Genomic DNA, 15,068 nt, shown 5'->3' with positions numbered 1-15,068 from the left:
ATACACCACTGACACCCTGTTTGCTCTGCTGCCTTTTACCCCCTCCAAGTGCTGGGATACTCCTGAACCTCGCTGCAGCCTGCTCCTCTCCAGCATATATTTGTACTTGCTGCCTACTTCCACTTCAGGCAAAGTCCCAGACATTGTCCCTGACACCTTCAACCCATTACTAATTATTATATCAAATCATTATATCATTAATATCAAAAGTTAGTACTTTTGTCCCTACACCACCCAAAGCATGTCCTTTGTCTTCAGGGCTGTAGGCAGCATGGCATCATCTTGGTTCTGGCCCTCTGAAGCTGAGAGCGCTGTCCAGACACATTTATTACTTCTAGCTGTTACCTGCTCCCATGTACAAGAGTAAAAGGCTCACAAGATCATCCAAAGCTGCTTTGGGTGGCGCACTCTCGATTTTCAGCCCTGCACACAATTTAGACAGACTGAATCTAAGCTAAATTCAAATTTACAATAATGTTTATACTAATGCAAAAATTCTGCTGTCACTTTGCCAGTTTTAGGGTTCATTTTTACCAGATCTTAAATTTTTCTTCTATCACAATTTGATGAAAGAGCTGGCTGGACAGCAACACCTGCAATTGAAAACTCATCCTGCTATGCATTGCTCAGCACTGGTACATTCACAGGACCACATACATGGTCTTGTGTGTATTGACGCAGAAGTGATAAACCTCTGCCAAAAGCCAGGGTTTAAACGCCATGAGCTTTTCTAACAGGATTTGTATCTTTTCATTTTGAACAGGTTGTACTAAGATGCACAGATCTTACTCACTGGTCAGTATCTGAAGGTGAGGTATGCTAGGTACTCGCTAAGTTGAAAGCAATTACAAGATCAGGATGCAAATTCCACAGAAAAGTCATGTGCCCTTTTCTAATGATGGCCCCACATATCTACAGGCAGAGCCAAAGACAATCCCAAGTGAAATCCTAACTATCCTTCCACAGGGTTTGGCCTTGGAGCTTCCTTCCTCCCTTCTGTGGGCAGAGATACAGCAAGGGAGGGAGGCAGGAAGACACACAAACTGGATTTGCAACCACTGGAACTAACACATCATCACTCCAACAGGCTTCAGGAGCAGCCCAGGTGTGATATGGACATTTCTGTTGCTGTTTCTCACCTGTCTGTTTCACTAAAAAATACATGCAGGGGTCTAATAAAGCTCAACCTTGCACTTCTCTCCAGTAACAGCCTTGCTCAATCAGTTTAAAAAAGGAGAAATTCATTTTGTCAGTTCAGCTTTCTTTGACATTGGGCTAAGAGCTTTCAAATACAGAACATTTATATCAGAGAGTTGGTGGGGGTGGAAGGGGGTGAGACTATTTTTTATTGGAAGCACTCTTATTACTAAACAGGAACAGCAAATTCTGAAGGCTGATGTTAGTAATTAGGAGGTGCATATGTAGTATCTGAAATTTCTTCCATTCTTACATACAGCCATCTGAATTGTATCTTCCTGTTTTGACTACAAACCTTCTGAAGCAAGGACTGAGTTAATTATAAACTATTTCATAATACACTCACCCGTCTTTCCCGGAGCAGGAAGAAGGGGAGTTCGGAATCCTCCACGTAATTCCTTCAGTCCCATTCACACCTACTTCAGAAGTGTAAATCCTCACTTTTCTCTGTGACTCAATCCTGAAACAAAAAAACACAGGACAAAAGCACTTAGTGACTTTATGTTATGCACTGATAAAAAGTTAAATTATAATAATAGCTGCTTTAAAACAATTTGTTCCTACTATATTATGTCTTACGGACACTCAAGTCAAAGATATTGCTCTAATTCAATGTCAAATGAGTGTAAGATGACAGAAAATAAAATGCTTTTACACAACTACACAGTCTTATATTTCAAGGCCTTTCCTGTTCAATTACAATAAATCCCATTTAGGCACTACAAGCTCTTTAGTCACTGGACGAAGTTCAAATTTCAGTCAGGATGCTTCCTCACTAAAAAATTTTTTAAGCAGGAACACAACCTGGAATGTGCTCTTAACACATAGCTTTTAGAAATAAAATTTATTGAACATTCATGCTACCAAAAGGAAGCTGAATTATGTTTAGTGGAAGACAAATCCACTCTCGGACATATATCTTCCTGTTCTCTGCACTCACTAGCTTCACACACTTTTTTTGAGTGTTCATCTACTTATTTTCCCAAACCACATCTCAACACACAGCTAAGGTGCTGGGCAGCAGCAGTGTCTGAAACTGTCCCACTTTCACGTCGTTCCCTCTGCTACTCCCCACACACAGACACTGCTGCTCACCTTGGAAACATGGACTACAGCAGGGTGGAGATTGCTGTTCCAACAGCCAAAAGGTAAGACTAAGACTCAAACCCTCCTAAGCAAACAGTTAGAAAAGATTCAACATGGTAGCTAAAATTAGGTACAGTAACCTCCATGGTTGTACATCACTCATGCAAGTACAGTCTTATGAAAATATGTTCTCCTTCCATTTATTTCTTCTTCCTACATTTATTATTCATTTTTATGCAGCATTATTATACATTATACAGTTTTCTCAATTGTATAGTGTGCATTTGTATAACCTTGGAAGAAAATCAACATAAGAAGGCATTCCAGTCTGAAGTCAGGAAGTTTTAAAGTACATGTCTGTAAAACTGAACCATGCACCATGAACTGAAGCCACTAAGGCCTAGCAAATTTGTGGAGTCTAGGTGTTCAACCCTGTGAACAGCATTAGAGATACTTCCAATGCCCAGAAAGTCAAACAAAAGCTGACTTTTGTAAAACATTCTGAAAATCCTGAGAAGGATAAAAGAAAGGACACTTTGTCAGCAATAAACTTTTGTTATATCCAAGAGTGCTAAGTGCACCTTCACTTTTTTTAACAGTATTTCTTTCATTCATGATGGAAACAAGTCCAGGATAACTGCACAGAGCTCAGAGAGCTTTGTCTTTGCTGACTTCTGGTGGTTCAGTTTACACCTGGAGCAGACACAGCATCTACAAACACAAATTACAAACTTCTCTAATTCTGTGTGATTAAACATAATTTGCTGCATTCAGTTACCTTGCTCAGGAATGTACAGTGCATTAAATTAGTAATAGAGAAAAAAAAATTCACTGAACTTCATAATTGGAAAGTCCTACCTTCCAAATGCAAAGCCTCATGTTTTCTAACTTAAATAACTTAAACTGCAAAAAAACAAAATATACCCTTGGAAGCCCCTGAGGGGTGGAAATCACACTACTTTGGACCCCTCTGGCAGTGACAGAAAACATGAAAATCCTAATTTGATTAATTGAATCTAGCATCATAAAAAGCATTGCTGAGATCCTTAAGTTTAGCAACAGGATTATCTTTTGAGGGCCATGGTGAAGTCATGAGCTTCCCCAGCTCAATTAGGCAGGCTCGCTATTAGAAGACTTACATATGAAGTAAAGTATGGTCTGTAAATGTTCATGACTCACTCTTCATGTACTTTGTGTTGACTGCAAAGAACATTTCAAAGCCCAGCTGTCACCAATATCTATGATAACTTCTTCAAACACAGAGACACATACCTTGAAATCTGCTGACAGCTGGAGTGAACAAAGAAAGCCAGTTTCAGATAGCTCTGGAAAAAAACATTTGAAATGTATGCTTCATTGCTCAAGAGTTTTAAAAGGAAAAAAAAAAAAAAAAGGATGGGCTTCAAAACAGAGAAGAGTTCTTTAATGAGCAGACTTTGAGGTTCATTCTCAAGCTTGGGTGCACTGAAACCAAAGGGCACCTGGATTTCTTGAACTGGCACTTAATTCTAACAGCATGCTTCAGGTATTTGCCTCATTTTTGTGCAACCAAACATGCACACATGTATTGCATCCTCTTTATCATAATCCCTGCAACAGACTTTTGTTATTTTTAACGTATTCAAAACAACACCATCTTTATTGAAGATGGCCAGATAGAATGCTTGCTTTTATTTTTTTTATGAAACCATGTGCCTGTATTTCATGAGGAGCTAACTGAATAATTAAATCAAGATCCATGGCTGAGACACTGAAGAGTAAATCGCCTTCTCTGTGTAAGTTTTACTATCCAAGCAACCAACAGTATGTGTCTTTCAATACTATTATCTGTAAGGGGAAAAAACTTTAGAATACTCACAGAAGCTCAAGCCTTGTTTTTAAAAGCCTGCCAAAGTAATTTGAAACACATATGCCAAACATACACAGCAAAGAAAAATGCGGGCCCTTCCTAGCATTTGGGAAAACATGAGGGAAGAGAGGAGGAGTCAAACCAACCAAATAAAACACAACGGAATAAATCGGGCCACTGAAATACATATGTCCATACATCTTCCCCCACAGAATCTTCCTACAAAATGCTCACTCAAGACCATGTGGGTATGCACCTGGGAAGGCATGGGATACAGCCCTGCCTAAAAAGAGCCAGCTACCAACCACACCATTAGCCAGGTAAGATGGTGAAATTGCCCTTTTCCTCTGTTTTTAATGCAAGGAAATCATAGAAAGTAAGGATCCTGCCCACCCCAGGCCTGCAGCTGACAGGCAGCCTTCTGTTAGGGTTATGTGGAAGGGCATCACACATGATGGAGATGGAAGTGCCTGCGCAGGGGAAACTCCACTGCGGCCCCTCTACCTTGGCACCACATTTGACATTTGCCTTTGTACCCTGGGCACACAGGGCTGTTCATGAAGGGTCAGTCAGGGCCAGGCACATGCCAGGGTGCACAGAGTCAGTTCATATGTCCAAAAGAAGCAGCTTCAGATGCAGAAAGTCAGCAAATGCCAACTGCTTTTTAACACAACACTTGCGGAAACACCCATGTGCGCACACGCACAGAAGGAGGGGGGGAGGTACAGAGCACCATCTCTGCTTTATAAACACTGTGAACTAGAGTAAGTCAAAGATCAACTGATTGTGAGGTTTTCCTGGAAATGTAAATACACTTCAAAAAAAATCCGTCTTGAGGTTCTTCCCTCCTCCAAAAAGTGCTATGCCTGCCCCCACAACCAGAAGGTTTCCCAAAAGATTACTTTCCCAATCATCACTACCACTAATGACCTTTTGAATGCTGTTTTAACAGGTAAAATCATATCTTTTAGTCAACAACACAAAGCTGATATGACCTAGAGTTCGGCTGCATTTCCTTCCAAGGATGCTATCAGAGAAGTGGGAAATTGAGCCTCAGAACCTTAGAAAAATAAGTCAAGAAAAATAATTTCAAATCTGTCCAATGGAGCCATGACTTCATTTTGTGGGGGCAGGGAGGGAGATTTTGGGGCTTACTTAAAGACCATAAATAATGTGACCCACAGGCACCTCAGCAGAGAAGATAGTCTGAATCCCCTGTCTCAGCTCACCATCAAGAAACAAAATAGTACAGAAGGCAAACCCTACAAATCTGGGTCACATCAATACAAAGCCCACATATGCCATGACAGTCACCCCCACTGCCCTATTTCCTACTGTGACCCCTATCATCCCCCCTGGCATGGAACAGGAGGAGGAATAGCAGCAATCCCTTGATCCCCCATTACAAAGTAGCATCAAGGTAGTCTTGTACCATCCCCATAAGAGCAAGGGATCACACACAGAATGTGCTGAGTCGGAAGGGACCCACAAGGATCATCAAGTCCAACTCCTGGCCCAGCACCATCCCAAAGAGTTATATCATGTGCCCAAGAGCATTGCCCAGTCACTTCTTGAGCTCTGTCAGGCTTAGTGCTGTGACCACTCCCCTGGGCTGTTATGGATGCCCTTGGCTCACCATAAACCCAGGGCCAGGATGAATGAGATAGCCCAAGGGCCCACAGGGATGTGGCTGCATAGGGACTGCCCCAGGCAGAGTGCCAAGAAAACAGGGCTACAAGAAACTCCTCTCCTGGGCCATAGCTGGGGGACCTAGTTGAGGGCTCAGGGCAAAGTTCAGGTTAGAGATGAAGCCAGGCTGAGAGAAAAATGAAGTGTGGGGGCTTAAGAGAGTCACGGCTGCAGGACCTCTCTCCCACTGAACTCATCCGCATGCGGGTGAGATGAAAGCTGTAATCTGCCCCTTGCAGCTGCCACTGTAGGTTGCAAACACCTTCAGGCAGACATCATAAACTTCATTACACCTGGCTAGCCTCGGGTTTTTAGTACAGCATCCCAAAACATTACCTCCTCCCGCTCCCCACTTCACTTTCAAAGGGGGAAATGCATAAATATATTCCAAAAACATTTCATAACTTCCAGAAATGCATTCCTGAAGACATGCTGTACCCTAATCTAGCCTTTCAAAGCACAGAGTTCACAGGTGCTGAGAGAGCCGAGTACCCAGGGGCCCTGTTTGCCAGCACCTGTGTGTGAAACCCAGCCCTAAGACCATCCCACTGGGGATCTCTCCCCCTCCCACTCAGGGGCCTCTATATCCCCTGGGCAGCCTTGCTCTGTCCCACTTACTCAACTCCACTGCTGCAAGAAGAGTTCTGTTTCTCCAGGGCTTCTCCATGGGAAGCTCAAGGCTGGAAGGAAGGCATGCATGTCCAGTTGCTCACTATTTTTAAGTTGTCCTGTTATGCACTTAAAATAAGTGCATAAATAACTCAATACCTTGAATTATCTGCCACTGCACTGCTGGTCAGAGTCCTGAATTGTCAATATAGCCTCTTTGGCCAGATTGACAAAAACTTAGCATTAGGTAGCTTTTTAGCAGAATCAACTTAAAATGGAAAAAGGTGATCTGTTTTCCTTCTCTCATTTTCTTCTTGATAGGAAGTTTGGCTTTTTTTTTTTTAAACAAATCTACAGTATATGTGGAAACACAGTCATTCCTTGAAAATTAACTCTAAAGCTGATCATTAACTGTGAAATGAGCCAGCTATCTTAAATTTTGTTTAAATTATAAAACAACTGAAAAAAAAAAGTATTTTTAATATATTTTCACATGAAAGTCCACCAAGATTTGGTCACTAAATCCAGCAGAATTGAAATCTGTGAATAGAACTCAGGAGATTGCTCATTTCAGATTAAAGACTAGCACCTCCATGTCTGGGGAAGAGTTGCACAACCTCCACAACCTGCCAGCTAAATATCTGTTGTGGTATTTGCTTTGTTTTTAATTTTTTTTATATCTTAGGAATAATCTGAATAACAACTATCAATGGACAAGGACTTAATGAAGGAAATAATATTTTACCTTTGCTGATGACCTCCAACTATGTCTGCACTCTTAAATCTTCATGCACTCTTAAATGCCTTATTCTAGCAATTTGTAGCTCAGCTATGACTCTGAGCACTCGCCAGTAAAGTATCCCACTTGAGAGTGCTCAGAGAAGGGACCTTGTATATAATACACATAAATTTATCTTTTCCATTCATTTTTAACCCTTAAAGAAAACACAAGCAAAAATTAATAATTTAAATAATCTATTGCATTCTTGCTATTTTTATTCTTAAAAAAAAAAAAAATAGTAATTATGTGCACCAAGGAATATAATGAGCATAGAAACTAAACTACAGTGCATCAGCTTTCAGGTTCCCAGAAATTATCAGTGGTCCGATTTCAGAAAGGAAACAGCTTCTTCTCTTCCACAGCTTCCACTTATCTATAAACTTTCCTTATAGATCTAATTAATTCTGGCAACAATTAGTCCATTACACACAGCCCTCAAAAAAATTAGCAGCTACTCAGAAATAAGCTAAAATGATGAGCTTAATCACAACCCATTTGGGGAAGAAGAATAAATCTGGCATATCTTCAACTATCATTCTTTTAAAAGATAAAGTATAAAAAATATTAAAATGTCTTGAACTCAGGAAGAGAACATCAGTTTCAGAAGAAAAGAAGAGGTTTGTATAAAAGCTTTTGCTATAGTCAACCTAATACAGAGGGTAGGATTTAATAACACACAATTGAGAATATACCTTTTGACACTCTTAAGGAAGCTGTCCTGCATAACTCAAAATTTCTTATCCAATGTATATTTAGTAGCTCATTTATGTATAATATTTGATATCAAATATTCAGTGAAGTCTCAGGACACTCAGACTCCAGCCTTATGCACTGTAAACTTAAAAACTAAGTAAATTTAATTTTCTTCCCATCAGAAACCATGACAATTGAAGCAAATTCTCTACAATGCCTCTTGCAATACTTAACATATCAAATTCTTCTTACCTCTATCATCCTGAATCTCACCACCTGCCATAAGTTATATAGCTAGAATGGAAACTGTCAGAGAAAAAAACTCACAGGCTTCATCTGCCAAGAGCTTTGTAACTTCTAAGACTGGACCAGACAAGGTATTATTACCAAAATGGACACCTTTTTGATCTTTATTATTTTTCAGCAGAAAAATAGTTAAAATAAAATACCAAATACTAAATACCAAGCATTTCTGTCCTAGAATTCAACACTACACAGATGAAAGGGACAGTTTATGCTCCTCTGACCCATAGCAAAAGAAATCAAGCCTTGCATTCAGATCATGCTTGGAAATTTTCTCTGGTATTATTACAACAATATATTTCTGTGAAACTCCTCTCCCAATTCTGGCTGGTATTTTCTGACAGGAATCTCACCCATCAGTAAAAAAACAATAAAAACCTCATCAGCTGAAAAAAATGTTTTGTGAAAACATAACAGAATCAAAGAGATGATGAGGAAGCACATACCCTAAATGCTCTAATTCCCACCAGTTTTCCTGGCACCCCAAAACAGGGTGGGACATGGCCTGGGGAGAACACAACTGAGGGATTTAGAGGCAGACATCCCCAGTTTGCAAGAAGCAATGCCCTTCAAATGTGAACCATGTGCCAAGCAGTTTGTTTCATCAAAGGTGGCCTCGGCAGCAGCAGCAGCACAGCAGGCATCGATATTTCTGTGGTCCACCAAAACCTCCAATGGCCACAAAGGGAGGGGTGGAGAAGTGTTTGCAGTTCTGTGTGGAGCAGGTTAGAAGTCAGCATTGAATATGACTTGATTTTTTGAGCGGGCACTGAGTTGGGTCCAGCAGTGCCAGCGGGTGCATGAGCCCTGCACCCCCTCTGAACTATGGTAAACTCACACTTTGGGGATCCGAGCTGATATTTCTATCTTACACTACATAAAAGCACTGATTTGCTCCAAGATGGCTCAGCAAGCTCTGAAGCAAAAAGGTCCTGGAAACACAGGTCCTAAACTCTCTACAAATCTTTCCTTGCAAAAATGGAAAAGCTATTCCAACCACCAAGGCAAGAACAACCAGTTCCGAGGCTTTTGCTTATCAGTCAGTGGTTTAGGGGGCAAAGGAGGATAAAGATACAAGGAAGGGGCAAGGGGTGAGGTTTTTTTAACAGGTCCAGTGTGTAAGGTCATCCCGAGTTCAGATTTAAAAAGATCATCATGGCGCTTTGCCAAGATGACCAATATTTCTGAAGGGGTTGCTTTTGAAATTATTTTAATAAAACAGACTTAAAAGCATGTCTATATTCAGTATTGGTGCTGGCTCTTGATATTAAAACCTTATCTCTCCTCCTCCCTTCCTGACCCACCATTAAATACAATTAACTCCACTTTTTTTCCAATGCCTCATGCTTTTTTGGCAAAGACCAGGCTGAAAAGCCTATCAGAAAGCAGAGCATGGAGGAAGGAAGGATGAAACACAGCAGGAGAGCTGTGCCCAAAGCTGATGATTTTGAACACAATTTAGCTTACAGTTAATTCACAACAGGATTTTTGTAATGTCCTTTATCACCTATGAAGCCACTTCCTCGTTATTCATTATCATTACACATAGTGATATACACATATATCTCACATAATGCGACAAGGAAAGATGTTTCTGCACAAAATGGAAAACCATTAGCATAGAATCAAAAATCACAAAGGATCAATGAATTTTAGAAAAGTAACCAATTCTTGCTTCTGTTCACTAGGGAAAAGTAGTATATTCCACTGAGGTGATCTGTAGCAAAACCCCTCAACATCCTGTGCAAAAGTTCCTCCAGACTTGTCAGAGCCCCTCACAGAGGGAAATTAAGAAGTCCCATCCAGCTTGCCCCCTCCAGTTCTCACTCTTTTGTCACACAGAGCACACATTTATGCTATCTGCCCTGTTACACATTAATACAGGGAAGTCATCCTCAAAGTCATCTACAAAGAATAATAAATTGATAGTATAATACATGTTTCAACTTCGCTCCTTCCTGGAATCCACTGCTAATGCATTTCAGCCACAAAGTGTAGCAAAAACATTTAGCTTATTGGTATTTTTTCAAGCCATGAGTAGTAGAACAATTCTTAATCAAGGGTCATCAAGATCTTCCATAACATTAATTCTAATAATGCATGATGGAAAATTTGGTTTCACCATCACAGACAAGAAATCTGCCTCAGTAAATAAAGACAACTCATGAAGCCAAGAGTCAAAAATATTTCAGAGTCAACCACAGGTCAACATGACATTTCCTTTATCTGATCTTGGATTCTGCTTGTATATGGCAAAAAGGAAAACATGCTGATAATATTTGTGGAGTCTTACTATTGAAATTGAATTTGTGTGCACCTGTGAGAAAGCACAGGCAGATTGCAAACCATTACCTGCTTTTGCCAGCTGAAGGAATTTACTTTGTCAACGAATGGAAGTCTGAAAGTACCTCCACAGTGAATGCTAGAAGCTCACTAAGTCAGAGGTATGTGGGAAAGGCAATATGCAAGAAATCAGGTGTTTGTAATTCTACAAAATAACATTTTGAGCTTCAGGGACAAAGCCAGACTTCTGTATATTGATGTCAAAACAAAGGCAATTTACCTACACATAAGTAGCATTGCAAAACCTTGCAGAAGCATTAAACTTCATCCCTTCTTCTAATCCCTTGTACTATGCACTATTTCTAACTGACTGTTACTTCTCATTTGACCTGTTTAACCTCACTGTTTAATCTTTCTACTCCCAGACCACTTCTGCTGCTCTCTCAGCTCACAGACAGCCTTCCATTAGAGCTCTTCTCAGCCTGGAGGAATGTTAATTGTTGTACAAATCACCCTGTAAATGTGAGTATCATGAAAAAGAGCTGAGCAGCACAAACTAAACCACTCAAAATCATATTCAGCTTTTTCCATTGTTGAACAGAATATGAAGACAAGTCAAAAACAGAAGTTTTGTTTTCAAGTAGAAAAAAAAGATATAACATAACTGGGAAAAAGTTGAACACAGGAAAAAAAAAAAAATCTTTGGAGATGAAACAGCACAATGCAAGTATGTAAGGAAACCACAAACAGAAATCTTAGCACAGATTAAACTCCAGAAAATAGATTTTTTTTTTTTTTATCTAAGAGAAGAGGTTTATTTTTCCTTATTATGCTATTAATCATTTACGCCAGATCCTTCTTTCACGTACACACTATGAAAAGAACCATTAGTACCAAAAAAAAAAAAAAAAAAAAAAAAAAAAGGCACATTTTTATAGTATAGTTCTGGTAACTTCAACAGCCCATCATGAGCTTCAGTTAAAATACACAGGGAAGTGGACAAGAACACTCTTCTGCTCATGCACTTTCTGCATGAGCTGTGACAACAAGCACTACTGGGAACAAGTCATTGAGTAGTCGGGGACAAGACAGCAATGTCAAGAGAACTCGTGGAGTCAGCAAACAACAGAGAAGCCCACTAAGGTTTCCACAGGAAAAAACAACAAGAAGTATTAAAGCAGTTTTGGGAGACCCAGTAGTTAGAGGCAAGCCATTTTTAAGCTCAGCTGGAAAATTGTACATCAGCAGAAGATTACAGGAGCCATTACAACAACCTGCTGCAACTGCCACATTGTGGCTTCTTCCCTGGGCTGAATCCTCAGCCTCTGCCTTCACTTCCCCCCACCACAAAAATCTTTCCCTAAGTACTCTAGGACTATGTGGCCTCTCTGCAGTCCAATTGAAAATAATCTGCTTCTCCATTTCTCTCCAGCTACAAGTACTGCACCAGATTTTTAGATTGCTTCTGAGCTTGAGGATGAAAAAAGGAGCTCCTATCTCTTTTGGAGATGGTAAATCTCCTTCTGCAATCCGAAAGTTGGAACAGATCAGGGGCCAGATCTGCAGCTCTGAACTGAGCATGAGGCTCTTGCAAAGACACTTGGGACATCAGCATCAGTGAAGAAGTAGAGGGTGAAAGAACATGCTACTAGCATGGCCTTTTCTATACTCTTATCATGAATGATGCCTCAAACAGAAACAAAGGTCTAGTTCCTATGAAGGAACAATTTCCTAATTACTTTCACTCTTAGAGAAGGCTTTCTTTTAGCAATCTTTTTAAACTGCTTAATGGGAATCCAGGATATCTGCTATAACTCAATTCTCTACATTTCCCTTGATTACAACAGCACCTCCCTGCAAAGAACACAGTGCACACCCTATTAAGGAGCAGACATATCAGTATTTTGGTGGGTTCTGACAGATTTTAACTTTTTCTCTTTCATTTTCTTCCTTTGAAGTTTTAAAAGAAATGCATCTTCTTACTATAAACGTAGAAAAGCCCTACAGGTCATAGGTGCGCTACCACCTATGGGTTTTCTAGCAAATGCAACGCTATATGGTCAGAAGTGTGTTTCCTGCCCAGAAACACGTGGGGCTATCAGAACTAACTCCACAGACCAATTACCTCCCCTCATTGACAACTCACCCTGATATTATTTTGCCCCCAGTGGATCAAAACCAGTATGAACTTACCGCCCCCAAAAGAAGTAAGTTTTATCCTGCTACTATTTGATCAATAACAGAGAGAATGCAGGTATAAAACTGTGCATGCAAAAGGGGGTTAAATCCCCCTCTCCTACCCTGAAGATTTTTATTAATGTTATAAAGTCAGAATCTCAGCTAGACTGTTTCTCTCGTCACACCACTTGCAGACAATCAGTTGTACCCGATAACAAGCTGCTGTAACTTCTCCTTTCAGAATCCAAGTCTGTCCAGCCTAACCACGGAGGGGGAAAGTAAAATAAATGACATCTCTCTTAGGGTTTGCATTCAAACAGAAGACAAGGAGTAGAAATGACTGGGAATTGATGCATGGAGATGTGGAAACATTAAGTGAGGTATTTCAAACCTCTTAACAGGTAACTTCATAAGATACGATTTCAGACTTGAAAGCACTGCCTTGATCAAGCTACCTCCACTGAAAAAAAAAAAAAAAATTACTTCAATCAAATCAAGTGACTGTGGAAACCTCTTTTAAATACCACTGCCTGCAATCTCATAGAATCCCAGGCAAAGTTCCCAAAGACTTCAATAAAACATTTGTCTGGGATAAGGAGTGCCAGATTTGGCCCTCTTTAATACATTAAGTCTGTGGTAGGTGAAAAACTGAAACATGGAGCAGTTGTGAAACTACCCCCATAGCCAAGGAGATAAGAGAAAACAGCAACCATCCTTCCCTACAATGGGAACATGCAGAGGGTGGATGGGAAAGTTAAAGAGGAGGAGGGAGCAGGAATTTTAGGATAAAAACTATTTAATATCCTCCCAGTGTGGGCTGGAAAGCATTGTGGTATGCCTGCTAGAGAAACCGGGTGGAGTGTAAGGCTGAGAAAGTGTTCAAGGACGCGTTTGTGCGAGCGTGTGTGTGTGTGTGAGTGTGTTTAGGGTCAGGTCTGTGCAAGTTCACAAAGTTCAATCAATTCTCCTGCCAACTCTTCCAGGACTGAGACAAATACAGATAACCTCAGCTTAACCCAACTTCAAGCAAACCTTCCCTTGTCACCCCCACCCTCAATTAGCAACTTTCAATCCAAAGTGCCTAAAAATAAACTATGAAATCACCTCAGTTACAGCTCTAGTAATGCACTTTTCCATAAACTTCTCCATGTCACTGAACTGATTCAAATACTATTTGCTAAAAGAAAAAATAAATGTATGGGAGGGGTGTTGTGGCTTAGCTCCCCAGGTTTTTACTCCTGCAGAACAGTTTTTCCACCCCTACAGCAAACTGGCTGCATTAGTATTACCTGCTGCTGCTACTAAGATAATCAGTGCAAAAATAGCTGGTTGGATTGCTTTTCAAACAAGATTGGTTTCTTGCACAGCAAAACACTGTTATTCAATACACACATTTCACAATTTCAGGAACTTTTTTTTCCTCTCTGTCCCCCAGCTGGGAACATGCATGCTCATGGCAGTCTCCAGTATCAGGACCACCCAGATTCATCTTTGTCTCTTAACTGTCTGCCTCTGCTGCACCGAGATAAAGATCTAGACAGAGCCTTTATTATTATTTTATCCAGAACTTGTCTAAACCTTCACCTGCAAAACACTGACTCATTCTGTCTTTAACCACCTGAAGAATGCAAAGGAAGATAAATTAATTCATGGGCATAGAAACTCAACAGGCAGCAGCATAAACTTGCTAATCAAACAATGAAATTCAGAGCAACAACAGAAATTTTTCAAACAGATGAAAACTCAAGTCTTAAAAATAGAAGCCAGAGTAAGCTTGGCTGATCTGCTCCTTTTGCCATAGTTCTAGCTTATCATCAGATGATCACTAATAATATTTCATTTATTAGTGTCTCATCAATCCCAAATTAGTAGCTTTGAATACTAAATAATCACCACCAAAAACATACCATTTTAGACAAATCTCCTAAGAAAGCAATATATTGGCAAATAGACAATTCTAACACCTCAGGTCTTTGTAGAGAGGCAAGCTGATGTAAGCTAAAACATTCCAAGTCTTGGTAAAAAGCTGGTGGATCACTAAGTCACCCCTTAAAGCTTATCAAATGAACTTTAATGCTACAGCACATTCGATTTTCTCTCATGCCTTCTGCATCAGCCCCCATTGCTAAAGCCCAGTGACAAATTGCAACATCTCTGCTTTGAGTGTAATCGCATTGGTCAGAGCCACGAAAGATTCTGTCAAGTGTTAGGAAACAGGAAGAAAAAAACACTGCCTTTCATTTTGACAATTAGGTTTCTGTGCCTGGAAAAGCCTCCTGCCTGAGACTATTAGCAGATCACAAACTAATGCCCACCACCTAACTCAGTGGAATGCCTTAGTAGTGGTGGCAACATTCGAAGCTTTCCTGCTTCGAAGGAAGCCAACACTGTTGTCCCACT

General features: G+C 40.3%; 1 protein-coding gene across 4 annotated transcripts in view; it reads right to left on the bottom strand.

Moving 5' to 3' along the window:
• The window catches only part of LOC106628294 (uncharacterized), a 252,588-nt gene that overhangs the window by 116,814 nt on the left and 120,706 nt on the right, over positions 1–15,068 (bottom strand). For 3 of the 4 annotated variants that reach the window (XM_088066798.1, XM_088066791.1, XM_088066796.1), the window contains exons 2-3: positions 3,556–3,608; positions 1,544–1,657 (exon numbers count right to left, since the gene is read on the bottom strand). In XM_088066798.1, the coding sequence (XP_087922924.1) occupies positions 1,544–1,657; positions 3,556–3,608 (167 nt within the window). The remainder of the gene's footprint in view (positions 1–1,543; positions 1,658–3,555; positions 3,609–15,068) is intronic. The other variant, XR_001331615.2, reaches the window with a different exon arrangement.

This window comes from Pseudopodoces humilis, chromosome 1 (assembly GCF_049639895.1).
Source record: "Pseudopodoces humilis isolate 2021_Gansu_Grassland_sample_001 chromosome 1, ASM4963989v1, whole genome shotgun sequence".
Taxonomy (NCBI): Eukaryota; Metazoa; Chordata; class Aves; order Passeriformes; family Paridae; genus Pseudopodoces; species Pseudopodoces humilis.
The sequence above is the reverse complement of the archived record's forward strand: the minus strand, read 5'-3'. Positions and strand labels throughout refer to the sequence as shown.